The 24,496-nt window shown below is 31.4% G+C and overlaps 1 protein-coding gene across 2 annotated transcripts; it reads right to left on the bottom strand.

The window, feature by feature from the left end:
* Positions 1 to 24,284, bottom strand: LOC106468253. Of its 2 annotated transcripts, none has more exons than XM_022396580.1 (6): positions 22,517 to 24,284; positions 18,388 to 18,530; positions 17,288 to 17,474; positions 8,338 to 8,393; positions 2,679 to 2,791; positions 1 to 586 (listed from the first exon to the last, which is right to left on the bottom strand). In XM_022396580.1, exons 1-6 carry the CDS (start codon positions 23,773 to 23,775, stop codon positions 506 to 508), a joined length of 1,839 nt encoding a protein of 612 aa, XP_022252288.1. In that variant the 5' UTR covers positions 23,776 to 24,284; the 3' UTR covers positions 1 to 505. The 2 variants fall into 2 exon arrangements, with proteins under 2 accessions (XP_022252288.1, XP_013784125.2); XM_013928671.2 differs by having other exon boundaries at positions 7,624 to 8,393; positions 22,517 to 24,280.
* Positions 24,285 to 24,496: the final 212 nt, after the last annotated feature.

Genomic DNA, 24,496 nt, shown 5'->3' with positions numbered 1-24,496 from the left:
TTATTAAGTTAGTTTTGTTCTGGATGGCATACATGATGTAGAACTGATGGACAACATACCTTAAATACATACAAAGATTATTATACTTTTTTGCTCCCTGCAGAATAATACCAAACAAACTGGAAAAATAAAATTATTTTACCCTAAAATGAATATTTTTTTTTTTTTTTACATGACTGTCTCTTTTGTTGATTAGAACATGTGCTTAACTAATTCTATTTACACACACAAGTCTAAGAAATTTAAATTTTCATCTTACTATACCTTGTCTTTTTAAAAAATTCTGGTATATAATGATACTTCATACTTCAAAAACACTGACATCATCATTAATGGAATATGGGAACAAAAAACTGTTGTGGTTTGATTGATGAATCCCTGTAATATTTGAAGCATATATTTTCTCCTGAAAATATGTGTGAAGCTATGAAAAAATACTCTTCATGGAATCAACAACAGGCTAATACTATATACAAGCATGAACTCTCTACTATCACATGCAAGTTCATATATTCATCCCACACAGGCGTAAGTTCAACAGTGCATCTTCAATGTCAGGAGAAGAAATCATATTATATATTCTAAGCTGAAAAAGAATTAAGACATGTTCTAATAATTATACTACTAACATATTTAAAAATAAGTCATTACATTAGAAGCACTAGAAACACTGGTTAACAATTAAATGAGTTGAACATACAAAATTTACAAATTGATACATATATAGGTTCACATTTATCAAAAGAATTAAAACCATATATTTTTTACAAGGACATATATTAGAAGTTTAAATAACTTCAAATTTTTTTCATAAAGCAGAAGTTATTTTACTAATAACACATTATTATTTGTAACTTTGTTTAAGGAAAACTGAAGTTTATTACAATAAAATTCTAGTGAGGTAAATAAAATAATGACTTATATCACCAGGATGTATCTTTATTAGCTCAATATTTTACTATTACAGCTTTGTCAGGAGCAAAATAATGAAATAATAAAGATACATTTGGAAATATAGGTTGTTATTCTATTTACTTTCATAGAAATAACACACACTACTTTGATTAATAATTTTCAAACCTTTAAAACATTATAATGTCAAATGATAACTTAAATCTGGTCTTGAGTTCTACACTATGATTAATATATATTTATATATATAAACCACGAAAACTTGTAAAGTCAATGACTATCCTATACTACATATACTGGATTTAATGGATATCCTAAGAGCTTGTATAGTGATAAATGATTTATACTTTATATCAGAGTACATGGAAATCCCAAGAGCTTGTATGCTGATAAATGACCAACACTTCATATCAGAGTTTATGGAGATCCAGAGAGCTTGTATACTAGTAATTGAACTAAACTTCATACTGGTGTTTATGGAGGTCCGGAGACCTTATGTTACTGATTAATATTTTAGTGAAGTTCATGGATGACGAGAGGATTCTAAGTGCTAAAGAATAAGTTACATTTAATGCTGAGGGTTATGGATATCCAAAGAGCCTATGTTACCGATTAATGTTTTAGTGAAGTTTATCGAAAACTAGAGAATTCTAAATGCTAATGAACAACCTATACTTAATGTCGAGGGTTATGCATACCCAGATATCTTGATGAATGACTTATTATTTATGATGAATATTAAGGAATTTTTAATACAAATTCAAAACATACTGGTACATATTTATTATTCAATCCATAATTTCAACAGAACATTCTGTTTTTGATGGACTATCATGGACTGATGGTAATCATTGATTTTCCCTTTCTCACAGCAAAAATAAACTATATTACAGATTCTAGTTTCTGCTTAAAAATTAATTTGAGTTAGTATTCCTGTAACTTTTTTAGTTTGGAAAATTTCACAAAAGTTTGTTGTGAGACACTACTTTGAAAAATGCTAAAATTACTTCATTGTTACCATTTTAATATTGATCAGAAAAAATCATTTTACACATTCAGTCATTTTTAATCTGTTTGGCATTCATTAACACATTCCATTTGATAATTTATTTTGCCAAGTGAAGCAGTAATTACTTCCAGCTATAAAACGTAAAAACAGGACAAAAACTGACAGACTTATTGGTAACCTATGACTTAACATTCAAAAATTCAAATAAGGCATATAAATATAAGATAAAAGAATATATTATCCATCAAAAATAAACTTATTTATTAGATATAAACTGATCAAAATGAAGACTATTGTTAGCAAAAATAGTATTACCTAGCTGGAAAAAGTTAATGGCGATACCACTATGAAAAGTTAGATCCTAAGTCAACAATAAATATTTGTCAGTTTCTGTTGTAATTTTTAAAATTTACAGCTGGAATTGGTGACTTCTGCAATCAGCAAATAAAACATCAAAAGAAATATATTAATGAATATCCATCAAGTTGAAACTGACTGGATATATAAAATGGAGCTTTTGATTAACAAAAACTTGAAATTCTAAGATGTAAGCAAGTAGTTTTGATGTTTTATCAAAACAGTGCCTCATTACAAGATTTTGGAAATTTCACAACATAACTGAAACAAGACACTATTCAGTAAGTTTTATTAGAAATAAAAGAAGTGAGAAACAAAAATCATGGGTTACCAATAGCATTCCTCTTGTCTGGAAAGGGTTGATCTACACACAAAATTATACAAAAGTGAACGTCCTTACCTCAAGTTTATCAACACAATCATCAATACACTGCAAGCACTTTTTATCTTTGTCACTCAGGGTCCCTATTTCCCTCACATGTACTTTTCGATGAAATGGCAGCTTTTGCTGGCCTTATAAAAAGAAAGAAAACAAGAACTTAATATTGTTGATTAGTGTACATATTTGCAGAGTTTGTGACTGTAATGTGTCATAAACACAAAATCTGCAAAACAAAACAACAAAATTTCAAATGTAACTGAACTAAAATATACTGCAAAAGTGAGATACACAGGTTGAGTATAAAAATCCATTCAACTATTAATTTAGAAATTAACCCGGATATTCAAAAATTTTAGAACGTTTCATAAAACTTGGGAATGACTTGTACGAGATTCAAAGCTTTTAGGTTTGTTTGCTTGTCTGTTCAATTTTGCACAAAGCTACTGCACTATCCATCCCTAATAGACTAGAGAGAAGACAAATGATCAACAACATCCACCTACAAACCTTATCAGACCAAACAGTGGTATCTGATTATTACCTTTATAATGTAAGGAGTGTTATTTTTTTCCTTTTGGCAACAATGGGACACAAACCTAAAAATCCTTCCCACAGCCCACCATGTTAACCAATGATTATGCTCAGCCTAAAACATATGAAAGATTTGTAGACTTATCAAAAATCAAAAAGCTGTTTTTGAATTTGGTTCTTGTGGATAATTTACAGTGGCATTAATTCTATTATAAAGAAAACAATGTATGCTTTCAATGTTTTATTTCATTTCCTGTATGAAATGGATGTTACCACTAGAAAACACTAATTTCAGAATTAATAGAAACTGAGTACTTCACAAGGATAATCAATGAAAGTTCACAGTAACCTTGGTATGTTTCCATCATTAAAAAGACTGAAAAGCATGATGATTTTCATCAATGAGAAGTGGTTCATGTTTTATTTACACAGTCCTTCACAATAATCCAACAGTCAGATGGTTCATCATATAGATTTCACTAATCATTCTTCAGCCTGAAAATAATTCTAATAATCAAGTCTTTTTTGAGCTAAAAGCTCTATCTTAATTAATGATGTAACAAGAGGACACAGCTTAATTAGCTGCTATTTAGTTATTTTCAAACTAAAAGTACAATTACTGGGCATGCTTGAAAATGTTAAACTAACTGTAGTTGTTGTTGTCTCAAATAGTTTTAAAACCTAGACCTGAAAATCAAGAAATTAACTAGCAGTCCCCCAAGTTACAATTGATTCATACACAAAGCAACAATATTGTGAAAAAAAAAGATATGTTATAACTGATAAATAATTAAGATTGGCAAAAGCACTGTTTACAAAAATGTTCAAAACAGATGCAAGTTTATAGAATTTGCTGTTCTTATTGTTAATCATAAATTTATGGATGTAGGCAGGCATTCATGGCCATGTTGGCCACCAAGCACATTTATCACTATGTAAGGGATTAAACTGTGCATGCTATCACAAAAGGTTATATTTTGTAAGTTTTACAATAATTCAAATACAACATATGAACATAAATATTTGAAAAAAAAATGTTTTAGTTAACTATCACATCGTCAGAACAGCAACATGACACTAAAGCATGACAATAAGTATATGCTAAGTTTTAACTTAAATTACAGATTTAACATTAAATAAAACAAGTATGGAATTTTAATCTCCAAAAATATACACTAATAGTGCCACTTATGCTTCAAACTCAGTGGTCACATTATATTTTTCTTGTCCATGTGTTCCAAAAGGCATGTTAAAAACATCACATCCCATCTTTCATGAGATGCATTCAAATACTTAACTATCATTTGTTTGCATAGAATGAATGGAATTTTGCCAATTTGCCAAAATAAACACTTTTCATCAGATATATATAACTATATGATAATTTACAATGATGACTCATTTATTTATAAGATTTTTTGGTAATAAGAAGTCAATATATATGTGTGATGTTCACTAATTTCAGTTCAGTTCAACACAAAGCCACAAAATACATTGTTCACTAATTTAATGAAATGTCAACCTCATCTCTTAGATTGTATGCACACATGCATAAAGCACCTGCACATTCATCATGATTATTCAGAGCCATAAACAGATATATATCTAAATTAGATTTCATTCAAAGCTGATGACAACATAATTGATCACATTATATTATATGCCTAATTAATATTTAATATTGTCTTGTATTAAGTTTGATTTGTAACATGTACAACTAATGTTTTCATAAAAAATAACATTGGTAGTTTTTAAACTATTTTTAAAAATAGTACTGTAGGTAATAATTTAAAATAAAATCAAGTTTAATTCACGTATGTTGTAGAACTGGTTTTCATTAAAATATTTTTCAGATTCAGATTTTAATAAAAAGTAAATAATGTATGGCAAGGTTTGGACTGTATCAGTTGTATAACTACTCATTTCATGATCAATGTTAAACAAAATTCTCAGAACTAAATTCAGAAGAAGTAACATTGCATCGTGTTGAATTTTTGTTTTTCAGTCATATTTAATCAAAAATCAATAAAAACAAAAACAAAAGTTACAAAGTGAATAAATAAGCAAAAGTTAAAACAGCTTGACACTAACATAATGAAAAACTTTGTTTTTGTTTTTGAATTTTTGCACAAAGCTACACGAGGGCTATCTGCACTAGCCGTCCCTAATTTAGCAGTGTAAGACTAGAGGGAAGGCAGCTAGTCATCACCACCCACTACCAACTCTTGGGCTACTCTTTTAACAACGAATAATGGTGTGATTGACTGCCACATTATAATGCCCCCACAGCTGAAAGGGCGAGCATGTTTGGTGGGACGGGGATTCAAACCCGCGATCCGCAGATTGCAAGTTGAGCTTCCTAACCACCTGGCCATGCTGGGCCTTAGTGGGATTAACTGTTACATTATAATACTCCCACAGCTTAAAGGTGAGTTTGTTTGGTAACAGATTACGATTGCATGATCTACATATTATAAGTTGAACACCTTACTCACCAGTCCCACTAAAAGGCATGTGTAGTAGTAGAAAAATTTACCCATTGTACCCTCACCAACATTACATAATATAAACACATAGTTTATAGAACATGATATTTGATACTTTAATAATGTCTAAGATACATAATAAAGATAAATGTTTGATTGGGTTTACTGTCATTTTACTTTTAATTACAAAGTTATGAAGTTTAAATCTTTTAGGTCCACATGATTCATCACATTCTGTATGTTAATATGACACTGCTATGACTAAACCTGTCCTTTAAACCTACGAATACGGGCTGGGTGTAATCCACCCAGCTCGTAGCTATGAAAGTATTCATGCGAATAAGTATACTATAATTTTTGATAATGTAAGTGTAGCTTTACAAAATTTTGAGGATTATTAGTAAACATTACAAGGCTTTCATATACTAAATATCAGGTTTTTAAATTAAGTATTAAGATTTTTTTATTAAAGATTTGCTCATGAATTTGTTTCTTTCAGAATGTTGACTATCCAATGTGAAAAGTAATTTTGATTTTAAGAATAAAAATACTTTTTTCTATCTGAAAATTGTCAAGCTTCATTTTAGTAATCTCTATATCATTCTAGATAATCATCAAATGTTTTTTTGAATAAAACTTTATATTTAATTGGTTATTTTATCAATATTAACTCTATATGGTGATGGTCGATTTGACCAACCTCATAACCATAATAAAAATTAAGAAATAAATCTAAATTACCTTTTGTTTTTGTTCTACAATAACTGCAAATTGCAACAGGAAACCACAAATGTTTCTTCTAATTAGCTAAAATCTCATAGCAGTATACATCAACTAATATTTATTAATTTTTGTTTTATTGACCTTTGAACCATGTCTGACTAAAAATACTCTGACACAAGTTGAAAATCATATGGCGTACATGGAGCTCATGTTACCATATCGAATAGTGTAATGCACAAGCTGCTGGTGCATATACCCCAAAAATATTTTTCTTCTTCTTTCATTGTTACCTAATAAGTTTCTATTTTTTACATTTTAGTGACTTTTGTAATAAGAAATAGTGAAAACAAATGAAAAAATAAAAAACCTTGATAATTAAATATCAAACATTTATGTTTTCAGTAAAGCTGTATATCTTGTATGTTAATTTCTTTACTGTAACATTATACTTCATTTCCAGGTTGTAGGTAAGTAATCATAGTATAACAAAAGTAAAGGCTGCAAATGCAAGATAAAATGTATAGTACCGTTTGTATTGATCACAAAATTTCAAAGTACTTATGGTCAGTTTCCACATTTCACCTTTTCATATTTACTTTCTGTAGTTATTTTATTGCTAACAGATGGCTTAGAACTAGAAGAAACAAAATGAATAGTACTGTCTCTCCTTTTTAGTATGGACAATGAAGTTCCAAAGTTTGTAGTAATTCTAGAATGAAAAAAAACAAAAAACATAATTTATATTTATTTTCTAATTTTGTATGGTGGTTATGGTAAAATCAACCCAACCCTTATAGAGACAGAGTAGTGAAAATAACAGATAAAATATAAAGTTGTTTTCTGAAAAAAGTTTGATAATTATCTGGAGGATATTAGGATGTTATGGAGATTTTCCATGTGAAATCTGACAATTTTCTGATGCATAAAAGTATTTTTAATCTTAAAATCAAAATTACTTTGCATATTGGATAGTCAATATTTGAAAATAAAAAATGTATGAGCAAATAATTAATTAAAATCTGATACTTTGTGCAAGAATGCCTTGTAATGTTTACTGATAATTGCAAAATTCTGTGAAGATATGTGTACGTTTTAAAAAAGTTACAGTATAACTGCCTTATGGTTACTTTCAGGAACACGGGCTGGGTGGAATCCACCCACCTGTAGTAGAAGGGTTAAGAAAAACTAATTTCAAGTGGAATAGAACATAAATACTAGCTCACCTGCAACAGTGTCAATGTAGGATTTCAGCAGCCAAGTCAATAACCATACCAACTCCACAAATGGAGAGGAGCTTGAAGGTGTCTGGGGATTCTCCTCATAGTTGTTTGGGGTGAAATAGAAGTAGTAATGAAGAATCTTGGAGCAGGACAAGGGCAGGTGCTGATATATGTTAGCTAAAGGACTAATATCTGACAGAGGTTTGAAGTGCTTCTTCAAAATCATCTCTGATAAACTCAACCTGAGAAAGTCAGACTGGATAGAACACATAAATAGCCACTTGTCAGACCATGTTTCCAGTCTCTGAAATAAAAGCTGCAATGGACAAGCTAACGACTGTACTGCTATAGATGGGACCTTGCTAACAAGTACAGCCAAAGCAAGTAACTTTTGTAACAGGAACAAAGCTCTATCTGATGGGATATCCATAGCTTTTACATTTAACTTGCATGTTCTACATGATATGAGGATCTTTTCCCAAGCAATGGCCTTCTCTAACCATGAAACTACAGTCTTAACTTGACTTGTAGGAACATCTGGTGACAATAATTTATATACAGTGTACTGACTGAATGTGAATACATTATGCACTAAGTGATGTCCAATAACCTCAGAATGTAGAACATGTACTACAAATTTCAGAAGCAGGGAACAGGCATAAAATGCTATATACGAGGATGTTGACTCAATTTTGTAAAATGTCTTTTTCAGCTCACCTAAGGCTAATTCTATGTATGTCCACCATGAGATCTCTTTAATGATGTTGTGATACCTAAAAAAATAAATATGAAATGGTTTTGTTAAAAAATAAAAGAATTATTATTCTAAGAGCTCATTTACTGAACATTTTTCAATACATTCAAAAGAAAATATTCTTCAATAAAATACTTTTGACTTACATTATTGCAGAACACTTAATCCTTTTTAAAATATATGTCCATTAATGCAATGTTCACTGAATACTAAACTTGCATTTTATTTATTTTTCAGATTAATTCTATATAGTACTTCACTAAAGATGTATAATGTGGTTCAAACTGGTATGCTGTTTGAGGTAAATTACTGAACTAATGATGACATCACAACATGAAATGGAAATGAATTTTATGTTGATTTAAATGGCACAATGTAGCATTAATTTATGCAGTAAAACTCTGTTACAACACTTATTATTGACATTATATAAAAAAGTCTATTGTTTTATATTTGTATATTCTGGGAGGAAAAAAGAAAACTTGCTGCATACAAATTTTTTTATGTTCTGCTAAATGTTTATACAAGTCTAGTTCCTAATTTCTCATAGAGTTACAAATTAGCAGTTGAAAGAAACAGATCACAAAGAATTCTACTGTATGTTATAAAATTAAAATAGTATACACATAAAGTCTCAAGACTAAAGAAGTTAGAAAGTTTGTTTTGTGATTAGTAACAGTTTGGTTGCTCTTTCTTTTGATATTGTTAAATGTTGCAACATGTGCTGTTTAGTTACTGGCTCAATGGCACATTCCTAGCTGGGTCATTATCAGAATTCATGTTAATGTATAAATCTTTAAGCCAATAAAACTGTAAATATGTATTTGAGAAGTTATGCCAATGTAATATGCAAACTTTACAGTGGAAAAAAGTATTTTTATTCTTCACATGAATATCACCTTGCACTCTGACTTGTCATGAAGTCTCATTCAGGTTGACTTTGTCAATTTAAAGACATACCTTTAATAAAAATTCCTTATTAACACATGACTTTCCTGTACAACAGACCTGTACTGTTTACTAAAATCTTGTCACACTTTGTGAAGATAGACATGGTAAATTTGGAATTACAGTCTATATTATTGGTTCAGTGCAAGGCGATTCCAACAGACCAACCTTGTCCACGTTTGGGTAACATAGAACTTTACTGGGCATAAAGTACCACTTGTTTATGAACATTAAGTATTAACCGATGTGATAGATTCTTTTGCTTCAAAGAGTCCACATTACACAGTAGATGATGTATATATTTTTCAGTATATCATTCTTATTGAGACTGTAAAATAGGAGTGTATCATGTTCTTTGGCAGGTAGGAAGTATCATCTCAAATAGAAGTTAGGAATGTGATAACTAAAGTGGAAAACAGGAATGTATTATATAGTTTTAAAGGATAGAAGTGTATCATTTAGAATGGAAGGACGGAATGTACTGTCTGAAGTGGAAGGTAGGAGTGTAAATGTCTAGGATGAAATGGAGGAGTGTATGTTTTAGACTAGACTTGAAGACAGGAGTATGTTAAATAGTGTCTCATCTTGAACTGAAGATAGAAGTGTATTGTTTAGACATGAAGTTACATGTTGACTGGAGTGGAAGAAAAGAATGTATCATACAGGTTTGAAGGTAGGAGTGTATCATCTGGAATGAAAGGAGTATGTTGACGAGAGTGTAAAGTTGGAGTGTATTGTCAACATTTGAAGATAAGAGTACACTGACAAGAATGGAAGACATGAGTGTATCATCTAGGCATGAAGATGGAAGCATATTGATAATATAAAGTGAAAGTTAGGAGTGTATAATCTGGAGTGGAAGACAGTCTTGAAGACAGGAGTGTATCAATTGTAAAGAGGGAAAGTTATGATTTTGTTGGCTAGTGTAAAATAGAAATAGGAATATTGACTAAAGAGGAAGACATGAATGTATCATACAGATTTGAAGGTAGGAATGTATCATTTAGTGAAAGTTAGGAGTGTGTTGAGTTGAGAGGAGGACAGAAGCATATCATCTGGCCTTGAAGGTAAGAATATACTGACTGTCTAGAGTGAAAGGTACGAGTGTATTGCCAAGAGTGGAAGGTAAGGGTGTATCAATGAGCTGGAAAGAAAGAAAGAAGTGTACTGACAGGAGTGAAGGACAGAAGCATATCATCTGGCCTTGAAGGTAAGAATATATTGACTGTCTAGAGTGAAAGGTACGAGTGTATTGCCAAGAGTGGAAGGTAAGGGTGTATCAATGAGCTGGAAAAAAAGAAAGAAGTGTACTGACAGGAGTGAAGGACAGAAGTAAATCATCTAGCCCTGAAGACAAAAGTGTACACACCAGAGATATGTATCCAAGTTCATATCCTCACACTTTTAAAATGTAAATTTTAAACATCAAAATGAGAAAAGAAAGGGAAAATACAACAACTAGTTTTGAAAGACAAAATATATAAAAAAATGGGGTCAGGGAGTTACTGTCATTTTTATTAAGACAGACAGCTGTGTGGCAAAAAGAGAGGACTAACTGGCCTTATAGTGTTCATGCTTCTAAGACTAGTCTATTTTTATGAACAAAAGATTTTACCTTGCTCTGGCATGACCAGAACTAGGATGAGACAACTTATTACATGAACCAAATTTCTGATGTAACTCTTTTTAAGAACAGAGTCAGTACCTTGGACCAAGACTGTTTATGTGAACTATATATACTGTAATTTACTACGTATCTTCACAAAATTAATCAAGATCTTGGTAAACATTATGAGTCTTTTGTACATAAAAAAATCAGATATTTTACTGAAGTATTTTTATTAAAGATTAACCTGTGAATTTATGAAGCTATTACTGAATAAATCTGAGTAAACAATAATTTTCAAGCTAAGAATATAGATATTTCTTTTCATCTTAAAGTTTCATATTTCGTTTAAATAACCTCTACAATTTTCTAAATGAATAAAAAATGTTTACCTTCATTAAACTTTATATTTTATCTAATTTTATCTACTCTAACAGTAACCACCAAAATAAAGCAAAATGAAAAGTCGAAGAATAAGAAATACAATGAATAATGCAGTTTTTTTCCTCTACACTGACTACAGTATTGATTATAAATAAAATTCAAGGCAAAGTTTCAACTGCTAAAATTTTCCCTTTTAATTCTATGGTTTTATTGCTGTTCTTTGTAGTTGTACCAAAGTAAGTAGTAGTTGCCATTTGAAAAGCAATAAATCACAGTGGGAGCTCATCAGCTGTTTCCAATAGAGCTGAAGTAAATACTATGTGATTTTTGAGGTGTCCTGTTAGTGGACTCGGTTTGATGGTTGCCAGTCTGAGGCTGGCTTGCATCATTCTGTTGTGTCCTTGAGCAAGAAACTTTACCCCCAATTGTTTTCAAGTTAGCTAACTGCATGATGGGTATCACCTGTTAGGTGGAATGTGTCACCATTCTCATTCACTTTTGCCAATTAATCCAAAGATCAGCATCAGATTTTATGTGCTATCTTAGCAAGGAAGGGATATGACCTTTTACTTTGGGTCAATTAGTGTAATTTTAGATATCTTATTGTCCAGGAGTTTTTTTAGGCAAAGCTGGTAAGTTTATAATTTTTACATTTTAGTTACCTTTGTTGAAAAATATGTAATAACAAATAAATATATATTTTTTGAACACAATAAATGTATGCATCACAAGAATAGAATGTCCCAAAACTACTATAATTTATCCAGCTTTCTGAGTAAGCTATACGCAGATCAAAAAAAAAAAAAAAATTTAGCTGTTTGGAGTAACAATATAATTATCATGCAGCTGAAGATTTGGCCAAATACATAACATAGGCACCAATCAAACAAATGGTAACTAGCTTTGTGTAGAGGAAATTCTTCTCTTCCTATTGGTTATAAACATGTCCATCAGCCATGAAAAGTTGATCAGTAATCAATGTCAAAAGACAGAGTGAAATGGGAGGGGCTTCGCTGGTGAGTTTGACAAATGTATTGATATCTCAATTAATCAAGAAGGTGGGAGGTACAAATTTTAGATTATTGTTTATAATTATGTATAGTTTGTGTTTCTTATTGGTTGGAAACTGCAGCAGCCTATATTTGACATTACAAAATTTTGAAGGGGAGAAGTCACAGCTCAGACACATCACATGACACAGAAAAATAAAGATTGATATATTTTTTTGTTTATTTTTGACATTAAGCAGTTAAAACTCAGATAATATAAATATTTGAATTATAAACTATGTTTTCATGTCAAGTTTATTGACATACATTGATACTAAAAGAATTTAATTAAGTTTGGAATGTAACACTGTAAAAACATCATGTGTCCAGAAGTGTAAAAAGGTAAAAACCAAAAAAATTGTGAATGTGAAGGAGTCAAAAGCAAAAACAAAATTAACATAAACAATGCTTTCATGAGACACTGTCAACATTAATGTTCCTTTCTCAGGATTATTATACAATGCATTACCATATTTTAAATGCACCTTGCAGGACAAATGACAAAGTCAAATCAACTTAAAACATACACAAACCAACCTCTTTTATTTTTTTACCTAAAATACTCCACTTGTTTGATTACATTAGGATTTCTTGAACCTTATGCACACAGTTTGGTCAAAGTGAACATAACAACCTTTTACAGTTACCAATATTTAATTAACAACCTTATTATCACTCTATGTCAATAAACTTGGAATCAAAATGTAGTGTGTAATTCAATGTTTCAATTTCTTAATATTAAAATGAAATATTTAAGTAAATTCTGATCTTCACTGTTCTGTTTCACCCAACATATTTGTACCATGAAATCTACTTTACAGATTTTCTTTCTTCCCTATTATGGATTTCAGTGCATTCAACCAGTAACAAATGCAAACTATACATACTAATAAGCTAGAATATAAAATATGAGCCTCCTACTTTCTTGATTTACCAAGATATCAATAAGTTTGTGAAATATCTCAAATCTTATCATAGTTTTCAAGGAAGTTATTTAAACTACATGATTAGTTGATGGACATGTTTATAACCAATAGAAAATGCATCTTTTTCCTTTACAAAAATCTTGTTAAGGTTATTTCGTTTTAGTGGACGTACTATACAGTTGGCCTCAGATTATTTATCTGGAATCATTGATATTTGGTTCTGAGAAACTAACAAAATATTTTTAAACCAATAAAATAAAAAGTTTCATCAAAAAATACTTTTGATATTAATATCTTTAGTAGAAATAGTTCATTAAAAATTCTTTTTTTTAAACAGACATGTAATGTGTACTAATACCTTGCCAAATGTTGTAAAGATACATGTAGTAAATTTAAAATTATAGTAAACATTACTACGTATAGCCTCACAGATGCCGGGTTAATCCACTGGACTAACACCATTAATATAAGGCTGGGTTCCATTTATTTATATTCCTCCTATAAAACAAAAGTTTTTTTTTGTTATCTTTTCACTCTTTGTTCCAGTCTACATGGGTATATCTGTGTGTAGCTTCAAATTTGAATTGTATGCCTAAAACAAATAATTAGGGTCAGCAGAAGTCTGAACATTCAAATCCTTATCACAAAAAAAAGAACAGTTCCAATTTAAAAGGAATAGAAAAAAAGAAAAATGAGAGCATTATGTTTGTTATCTGTCAGGAACCCCTCTCCAACTCGGGAAAAGGAACAGATTGGGCAAAAGAACTGTTCAGACATGACACTATCCAAATAAGAGATTCCAAGCCAAATGCGATAAATACAATCACCTGAATATATATACATACATATATATCTATCCATTTCTGGCCCCTGCTTTGACACATTATGATGTATGCTCAACTAGGAACCAAGCTGATAAAATGTAAGAAGAAAATTGGAATCCAAACATGACACTTACAAACATTATTTCTCATATGAAAAGCAAAATTCAGGTTTAACTATGTCTACCTCATCTTGTTCATTGAAAAACTTTTCATTATCATAATTCAAATGAAGTATCAAATGACAAAGCAATCTTTTTTGCAACCTTTGAAAAAAACTAGGACTGTAATTGTGACAAAAGTTGTTTGTGTTTGTTTGTTTTTGAATTTCGCGCAAAGCTACATGAGGGCTATCCGCGCTAGCCGTCCCTAATTTAGCAGTGTAAGACTAGAGGGAAGGCAGCTAGTCATCACCACCCAGCGCCAACTCTTGGCCTACTCTTTTACCAACGAATAGTGGGATTGACCGTCACATTATAACGCCCCCACGGCTGAAAGGGCGAGCATGTTTGGTGGGATGGGGATGCGAACCCGCAGACTGCAGTTGTTTGTGTAAACATTTCTTCTAGCAACATATCGCCAAGCTAACCTTTCATTATTTTGTTCTAACTTCTGTCCGAGTCTTCAATGAAATGGAAACCATATTAGTGAATATAGTTGAAAAGACAAGAAATAACTTTTATTACATGTGAAGATCATTAGCTTGTGACTTCTCAAAGCTAAGATATTGGCAGTTAAATCATAATATGACAACTATAGTCGAGAAACAGTGATTTGCTAACATCAATAAAACTATACATGTAATGAAATTAAAAAGTTCAAATTGGGTGTTTTGTTTGAAACTATTTTGATCTTCTTCCTTAAGGATTGCAAGTAACTTATTATTATGAGAAAAAATAAAAGAAATTCCCAAACACTAATGCTTTTGTTCAGAACTCATAGAAAACAGCCTACAATCAACATTTCAGATTTAAAAAAAAATATGCATAAAGTAAAAACTTTTTATTGACTAAAGTTCAACATTGAGGTTTTTGAAAAGTGTGTGGAATAATGAGTACAAGTTTATTTCTTTAATTCAATGGTTTTAAATTCGATGACGAGGAACCCACTTTAAGACTTATAATGCTTGTAGATGGCTTAAATGGGAAATGAAGAAAAACTTTAATACAAGTTTAACATAACAGCAAATATACAACGTTTCAACAAGATTTTGTCATCATCACAAAACCTTGTCGAAACATTGTACATTTGTTGTTATGTTAAACTTATATTAAAGTTTTTCTTCATCACCCATTCAAACCATCTATAAGCATTATTAATTCAATGGTGCAATTCTGCCCTTAAAGCAAGTTCACCCAACCAGGCTCTATAGAAATAAATGGTTTCAGCTGATGACCGAGTAACTATTTATATACCATAATTTGTACTACACTGAGCATCATGTTCTTTGTACTTTTTTCTTGCCAATTAATACAGAATGCAAAATAACTTATAATTTTCCTTTCTGTAGAAAGGTGTAAGAGCCAACTAATTAACTCTCTTGACATGGACTCAATCATTTTGACCAAGTGTGCAACCACCAGGTTAGCATGAAAGTATCTATACCATAGTTTTGAATGTGCTAAATGTATCTTCAGAAAATTAAGCAAGCTTTTAACAAACATTACAAGTCTTTTGTACACAAAAATTTTTATTTTTTAATTAAGTTTTTTTTTACTAAATATTTGTCCTGAATATATGGAGTCAAAGTGTTGACTATTCAGAGTGCAAAGTGATTTTCAAGTTAGGATTAAAATTTTTTCCATCTTATAATTTTAACATATTATTTGTATAAATTCTAAAACCTCCTAAATGAAGGTCAAACTTTGTCAGTAAAACTTTGCATTATATCTTATTTTTTTTCCTAAACAGCTATGGTTCATAACAGTTTAACTCTGTTTTTATTTAATTTTATTGTTTTATTGCTTGTTGAATGATGTATAACTAATATTCCCATAAGCTAAACTATAAATCATATGGCAAATGCATAGGTGAAATTACCATAATGAATGATGTAATGCATGAGCTACTTGCAAGCATACCGTGTGGGGAATTTTTAAAAATGTTACTTTTATAGTAATAAACAATAAATTTACACATGAAAAAAGAAATTTAATACTTATGTTTGGCCTCTGGTCCTTTTTGCTGTCAGTTCAAAGATGAAACTTCAGACTACTTTTTTTGTAATAATAGTATTAGAACATAAAATAATTATGTATTTCAAATATGTACATAAGAACACAAAATAATAAAATGCACAAAGCAGACAATGTCCTGTAACTATTATAATTTAACTGGGTTTCTAACGAAGACATAAGTGCCTTAAAATAATTCCTTTAGCTACACGATCTGAACTTCGCAATAGCAACTTTCAATCTCTAGAGGAAGTGATGAAAAATTTCTACTGAGAACAAGGTAGCATTATAAATTACTCAATAAATTACCTATTTGTCTTTCTATTGCTAATAAATGCTGTAAGAACAAATCTCAGAGAGAATTACTGATAACTTGTGAAAGTGAGGGTGTGAAAAGTGGTCTGACTTTCTGGTTTATATCTCCATAAACAAAGAAGATTGAATGCTATAAAAATTAGACTATGCCTCTACAATAATGAGTAACTTACATTAAACTCAAGCCATTAGAAGAGTGAGGAAAAAAAAAAGCAGAATATAGGCAAGTCGAAGCAAACAAATGTCACAATACATATACAAGGGGAGAGTGAGAATTAATTTCCATATTTTCTTTTGAAATTAAATATGTTCTGATACCAAGTTTACTTGTACACCTTGATAATAAAGTAGTTTAATTAAATTTTGAATATAACTGAAAAATTCGTGACATGCTAACTTTGACCTCCTCATATCAAAACGGTTAAAGAATAAATTAATAAAAACAACAAAGATCATTGAATGCTTAATAATATTTCTATGCAACTGTTTTCACTTAAACCATATCAGCTAAGTCATATTTTACCATAACTACAAGAACAAAAACTGCATCACAATATACTCTGAATACCAGTGTATCTAGAAAATAAAATCAGAAGATTTTTTCATGAGGAGCAGGAGAGAAATTCAATGACTATTTTTAGAAATTAATGTTTTTCATGTCTTACAGGTTGTGGACTTAAAGGAAAATACCTGTGTATATGAAGGAGAGTGATATAAATTTCAACAGCATCTCTTGTGGTTTGTACCTTCATTAGCTTATGTAACAGTCTCTCTGTAAGTGCTGGAGGAGGTTTTCGGGTTGTTGTAGTGAAGTCACGAATACTTTGAAGAGCAACATGAAGATATTCTGGTCCTTCTTCTAAGCAGGCCTCAATTACTAAATTAAAGAATAAGAAACACTAAGTTTTACAAATAAAGCTGTATAAGCTATGAAAATACACTAAGCTAGATACAATTAAAATTATATTTGTTAAAATAATAAGCAAGCAATGCATTAAGATTTTGGCATACATTGCTTTTTTGGAAGATTGCAAAGTATTTTCTTATGCAAATTCATGCAGTTTTCTTTTTCACCTTAGTACTAGATCTGTATCAATTAATAAATTCAGTCAAGAACTGTTTGGCTTTTGCATTTAACCATCAAACTAATTATGGTTTTTGTATGATCATGTTATCCTAAAAATTATATTTTAATGAAGCAAGACAGGTAAATTTTATTTCTGTGAAAACATTATCATGGTAAGTTGGCTATTACTGATTAAGACTAAACAGTGCAAGCAATTCAAAATGTTTCAGAAAAATAAGAGAATCAAAACACTGATGACAACAAAACAGAAGGATGAAATGAAATAAATATTCAATTGTCACAGAAAAATATGCTCTCTCTCCAAAATCTGGAAATATTTTGATTTTTATAAATTAAACCCTAATCCAATGTCAGTCAACTTCAGACATGAAGATCACATAGGAAAATGTCAGAAAGAATATACTTATAACAGTTGATACACACTTTAGAAGCATTTGTGTGGCTTGGTTTGATATTTGTACCAAGCTAAAAATGTCTAAGGTTATTGTCTATTACAATCCAAATAAAATGAAGTTAACAAGTTGAATGATATTAATCTCATATGTAAATTTTAGGTTTTGATTCATACTTATACATGTACTGGGTAACTTCTCAACTGCCATACTGTCCTCCCCCCCCCAAAAAAAAACACACACACACAACAAAAACAACAAACAAACCTATCTTTGATTATGACTAACAAATGATTCCCAGCACAACTTACCACTGATATGTTTTTTTTCAAATAAACATTTCTTTTCTCTTTGTGTATTCCATGTTGATGGACTGACATCAGAAAATATTACTGGCATGTCTATGGGTCTGCTAATTTGAGGCACTGGTAAAGACTCATGTTCTTGGGCAGTACTGCAAAACCAGCATGATTACATTCATATATAAATTTACTGAAACACCGAAGGAACAAAACAAGTTACTGAACAAGGTACATTTATATTTTACTTAAACTTGTAAAGTCTGAAAAAAAAAGAAGCTAACTCATGAAAAACGTATTTTCAGAAATTAGTCATTTTTGAGGAAAATCAAACTGAAATATCAAAAAACAATATCTGTGGTAATTTGAGAGACTATTAGCAGTTGTTAAATGGTAACCTTTAGTTTCATTAGTAAAGCACTTTTCTGGTATGTAAAATGTCCTGATACTTAGTATCAGGTATGCAAAGAATGGAATAAAAATGCAAAAAGTTATAATTTTCCTATATTTAGATTGTATTTCCAATAGGAACTTACTTCCTCTCACATAAATAGCTATTCTCTATTCTCGTTCAGTGCTGCCCTCTATATGCAAAACATATAGACACACACCACAAGGCTTGAAACTCCCACCCATCTGGAATTGACTACTTCCAATGTGTCTTGCATGCCAATTATGATGCAACAACCCCAATAAGAGTACGACACTCTCTTGATGCATGTGACTCCTTCTTTCAATTCTATCGAACTATCACTTTGAGTGTTAGCAGAAAATGGAAGCACCAGTTTTCAGTGAGGAAAAAAGGTGAGAAGAGATACACGTCTATTGGAAATACATTTTCAGTCTAGGAAAATTAAACCTTCCGATATGGTACATTACCTCCTCTCACATAAATAGCTAGAATCCCACATTGAATAGGTGAAGGAATTAGCGTGAGGGAAAGAAAAAAGCATCCAAAGGACACTTCCCCATAAAGAGATCTTCAGACTTGAAGATCATATGTGGGAGACCGCACCACTTCTGAACCAGGTATGCTCTTTGCCCATTGTGGAAAGATGTCACATATATGGGTGCAAAGATGGAGGAGCACATCCAAATTGGAGAGAACTATAGCAGGATAGTGATCTGACCAACACATTTTTTATTAAACTCAATCCTTCGAAACATAAAATTGTGTAAAATTAAAGGATATGCCCCTAAGTATAAAGTGGCTAGGGTGTGACGGACTGTACACGGCAAGTCAACTACATCCAAAACCCATGCTGCTGAGAACTGACATCCATACAGGGGTAGGATGAGGATCACACCATTGGTAAGTCAACTACAATCCAAAACCTGGCCATTTGGTACCAACATCTATGTGGGGGTAGGAAACACAATCATACTACTGGCAAGTTAACTAGAATCCAAAACCCAGCCATGTGGATGGGGGTAGGAAAGAGGACCATATTGTCTTCATCTCAAGTTCATGAGACAGGTGGGAATCTCGTACCCCCTCGGCCCATGAATGGGCACATGATAACAATGTGAGAAATTGAATGACCGATCCAGGAACCCAACATCTGTCATCGAAAAGATGTCTGAGTAATGTAAGCCATCTCACTCAAATATATAATGACCGGAACATCCCCAAGTGCGGTAACATCATTGCAATAATAAGCATCAATGGATAGTGGTCACTGGGGGAGGATGAGGGATCCCAATCAAAGGGGTGAAATGAAATTTTGACAGTTCACTCCCACGTTACATAGTGGAGGATATCACGTCATCTACACCAGCAGAACACGACCGTTCTACTCTCAGCTGAATGGTTTTATAATAATTTATATATATTATTTGTATTTCATTAACACATTCAGGATGATGCCTCCACAATACACTACCCCAGCAGCTTGAAACTGGAAAGTGGTAAGGACTCTCATACTCCACTAGAAGAAAAGGGGGGGGGGGGAGTGCAGTAGAAAATCCAGAGGAATGACAACACCCGAGACAGTGCAATGGGTGACCATGAAACCCCATTGTTAAAAGCAGCCCATGCCAATTTATTGAATACAAGAAATGGTAGGGATGCTCAGCTATCCCTTTCTGCTTTACCCATGTAGTCCATGGGTGAGTACGGTCCAGGACAGGCAAACCTATAGAGCAAACCTATCGCAAGGATAAACCTACAAGTGATCTTGTGGAACATCCCATCTCCACTGTGTGTGTGTGTGTTACATGGCCATGGAATCATAATATGCAAGTCAACATGGTCTTACATTGCAAATTTGAATGGTTAAAGAATACTTGGTTAGGCACCACTTGCCAGAGTGGGATCCAGACAACAATTAGCAACAAAAAAGGAAAAAAGCCCCTGAAAAGGAAGAAAGGAGTAATAAAAGATAGCTTCTCCAGTCAAAGTCTCACTGAAGTCTGAAGAATGGCTACAGGTGGAAGACAATAACCAAAAAATGAAGATACCACAATCATATGCAAATAGTGAGAGATGAATGTTTTCTGAACAAGCATTTACTTTTACTGTTCAAACCCTATGGGTATAGTTATACTACGAGAGAATGGGGTACACTTGTAAATTACTAAAGTACTGTAAGTAGTTCAAATGAAGTGTTTTCAACATATAGATGTTTCTAGCACCATATTATTACCCAAAACTGTCACACTTTAAACGTACTCACTTTTGAGATCTAACATTATGGAACCATACTTAAAAGTAAACAAACAAAAAACCAACAGAAATAAAGCAAAACATTACACAATAACTAAATGCACAGAAGAAACTTCAATTTTTGAAAGCTATTAACAATTGACAAAAGTAGCCATTCAAACAAACTTGGAATAACCACACAAAAAAAAATTGAGGAAACCCATCTCAGACATCCATACACGAACTTGCCAAAGTACAAACAAATTCAAATAGTACTTCAGTTGCTCTTAAGAATATGTACTAAAAAAAGGGCAATTCAAAACTTTACAATCTTATATAATTCATTTTTCTGAATATTATCAGAGAAATACACCGCAACTCATCAAAACCTGAAGATAAATCAAATAAAGCAGATTACAAGGAAAATGACTAATTGCATGATGTAAAACTTTGCTAGTATAAATACACAATTACAATGCTATGTCAGTAATGCTAAAATCTTGTTTAGAATTTTCTGCCACATCGTAAGTGTAAATTGCATATTATAACAGTAGTGGTGGTGGGGAACTAGGAGAATGGTACTCTGTTATCTATACAAGGAACACTATGGAATAATGACAATTTAACTTCCAACTACCAGATTAATTTTGTGAAAAACTGAAATTAATGATATAGAAAAACAAATAATGTAAGTCTCAGATCTAAGAGAACAAACAACAACACTGCTTTAGTCCTACCACCATTAAATCCACTAAGTTAAAACTTGTTGAATGGCTTTTCTTTATTTCTTTTAGATACTATAACTTAAATTTTTATTTTAATAAACAGATGGTTTTCATATTTTTCTAAAGTTGTTCACAGTATTCTCTCTGTATCTACAATGCATGTAGAACTAATTTTAACTTGCAAAAAATGCATAACTTGTACTTGGTTGATGTACATACTTTATAAGAAACATGTACACATACACATTAAAACTGTCGATTTAAAGAAGAACAACATGTCTAAACACACGTTCCAACTTTTCTATTCTTGTATGTAAATTTCCAACTAAAAAGTTAAAAAATATAGCTAACTTATGAAAAAACAAACAAATAAATTTTCTCATTTTAGGCCAAAAAAAGTAATGATTTAATTACCTATTTACTAAGGTTTGTCCATAAATATATTTCTATATTTTAAAGCTAACTTATGAAAAAACAAACAAATAAATTTTCTCATTTTAGGCCAAAAAAAGTAATGATTTAATTACCTATTTACTAAGGTTTGTCCATAAATATATTTCTATATTTTAAATATCTCGTACATAATACCTGGTCTTACCCAGTTTTGTTCGTCTTTTACGTACATTACTAAAGACTGTCATTCATTTGTGGCAGAAAGGAGAATCACTTCCTTTATAATTTTGAACCTAATAAAGGTAGGTAAAAACCTAGAAATGTGGAATTGTCAGAAAGTAAACATATAATAAAAGAGTTCATAAAAAGAACAACATACCTTTGGGAAATCCAAAACACCTGCAATGGAATTTTTTTGAGTGATGATTTAGTTTCTACAAGTCCTTTTGTATTTGGTGTAACATCTACCTTATTTTGCATATCTACTTTTTCAATGAGCTTTTTCTTGTTTATTAACTTGAAGTCCAATTCCTTTATAATACTTTTCATTCGAGAAAACCCTGGTTTATTTTTAAGAGATCCCACAGACTGTTTACACATTCCAGTGTTTGTATGGATGACCAACTCGTTGATTGAAGTATGCACACAAGTGAGTGGCTCCTCTAACTTTTGATTCTCTACAAATTCTGAAGTAGTTAAGCCCTGTGGTTTATCTACTGAAGCACAGACCAGTGCACACCTACTCATATCTAAAGAACCATCACTTGCAGCTTTTTTATCTTTCACACAATCTTTATTACCACTGATAACTCTTGATGAATCACCATCACAAATACTTTCTCCAGAATTAGATTTATTATTTTTTAGCAGTTTTATGAAGCTGCTTATTGTATCACCAGAACATGCATCACTGACAGTTTTATGATCATTATGAAACTCGTAGACAAGCAAATCATCTGCCATTTTTTTAGAAGTTTCAGTTATCTGTGACAAAGTTTCCCTTGAGCTATCACTCTCGCCGTTAAAAGTGAGAGATAGTGGGGTTGTAGCATATCTTTTGGATGAACACTCATCTAAGCTACCACATTTTTTTTTTGAACCAACTGTCTTGGTGATACTACAAAACCTCTTTTCTAAATTGTTAAAAAAATTATTAAATTCATGATTTGATGGTAAACTGTTCACACCAAAATCATTAGGAGTGCATATATATTGATATTCTTTGGTTTGTTGTTTTCTAAGTATACTTTCATATCTCATCATTTTGCTGCAATTCAATTGCAAATATTCTTGCCCTTGTTTCTCGTTTAATTTTGCACCTGATTCATTAAAACTCACAAGCTCATTTGAGGTAAGTTTTTTTGGGGTACTTTTTGAGACACAATTATTTTTTTGACGGGAATGGCAAATAACCTTTTGGGTTTGATATCTTGACTTTGAAGAACAAACAAAGTTAAAAGAGGATTCACCAGCACATGTTTCTGACTGAACTTTAAAAGAGCCATTCTTACACTTGTTTAGTTTATCTGGAGACTCACAATCATCAGAACTTATTTCTATTATTGGAATACTTGTATGGCTTTTAAACACATCTGATTTGGATAACTGTTTTGCTCTAAAGCACTTGTCTGGCTTCATTACATTTTCATTGATGTATTTAGGTGTTCTTCTGGCCAATGGATTTCCATTACTTACAACTGGCAACCAGAGTGTATCATCAGAGTTTAACCTGATGCTTTCTCCAAAATGTTGTTGTTTTAAAGATTTTACATGCTTGAGAATTCTGTTTTCTGTCTTTGCACAATTATCAAACTGAATCACTTTTGGATGTTTTCCAGCAACAATAGAATTGGAAACTGAAGAGCACTTTCTTTTCTCTGGATGAGTTACTGGCTTTAACTTTGTGCATAAGTTTCTGTGAAACAAAAAAAGAGTCTATTAGTGTTTTATACTCAAACTCAAAAGCTCTATTTGTTAGCTTCAATTAATTCTCTTGACTGTGCTAAGAAAGTCTGCTGTTTTTAAAACAAGGATCAATAATTTTTTGAAATAGGAATGGTATTTTCTATTTATTTTTGGTAAAATGAGTATACGAGATAATTTTTATGATCTTTTCCATTATGATCATATGTTTACTTTCTTTTACACATGCACACACACAAATTACACTTTTTATTTACTCCATGCTGAATAAGGAAAATGACTGTGGTTTGGTAAATTTTACTTGTTGTACCAAGTGAGCATGAAAAGGATAAAATGATTCAAACAGTTAGTAGCTGACACACCCGAGGAAACTATCCTAGCTGCAGGCCTATAAAATGTCAGTGACAGGCCCAAATACACATATTTAAATGTGAAC

The sequence above is a fragment of the Limulus polyphemus genome, unplaced genomic scaffold, assembly GCF_000517525.1.
Source record: "Limulus polyphemus unplaced genomic scaffold, Limulus_polyphemus-2.1.2 Scaffold2935, whole genome shotgun sequence".
Taxonomy (NCBI): Eukaryota; Metazoa; Arthropoda; class Merostomata; order Xiphosura; family Limulidae; genus Limulus; species Limulus polyphemus.
Note: the sequence above shows the minus strand (reverse complement) of the source record. Positions and strands in the feature narration are given on the sequence as shown.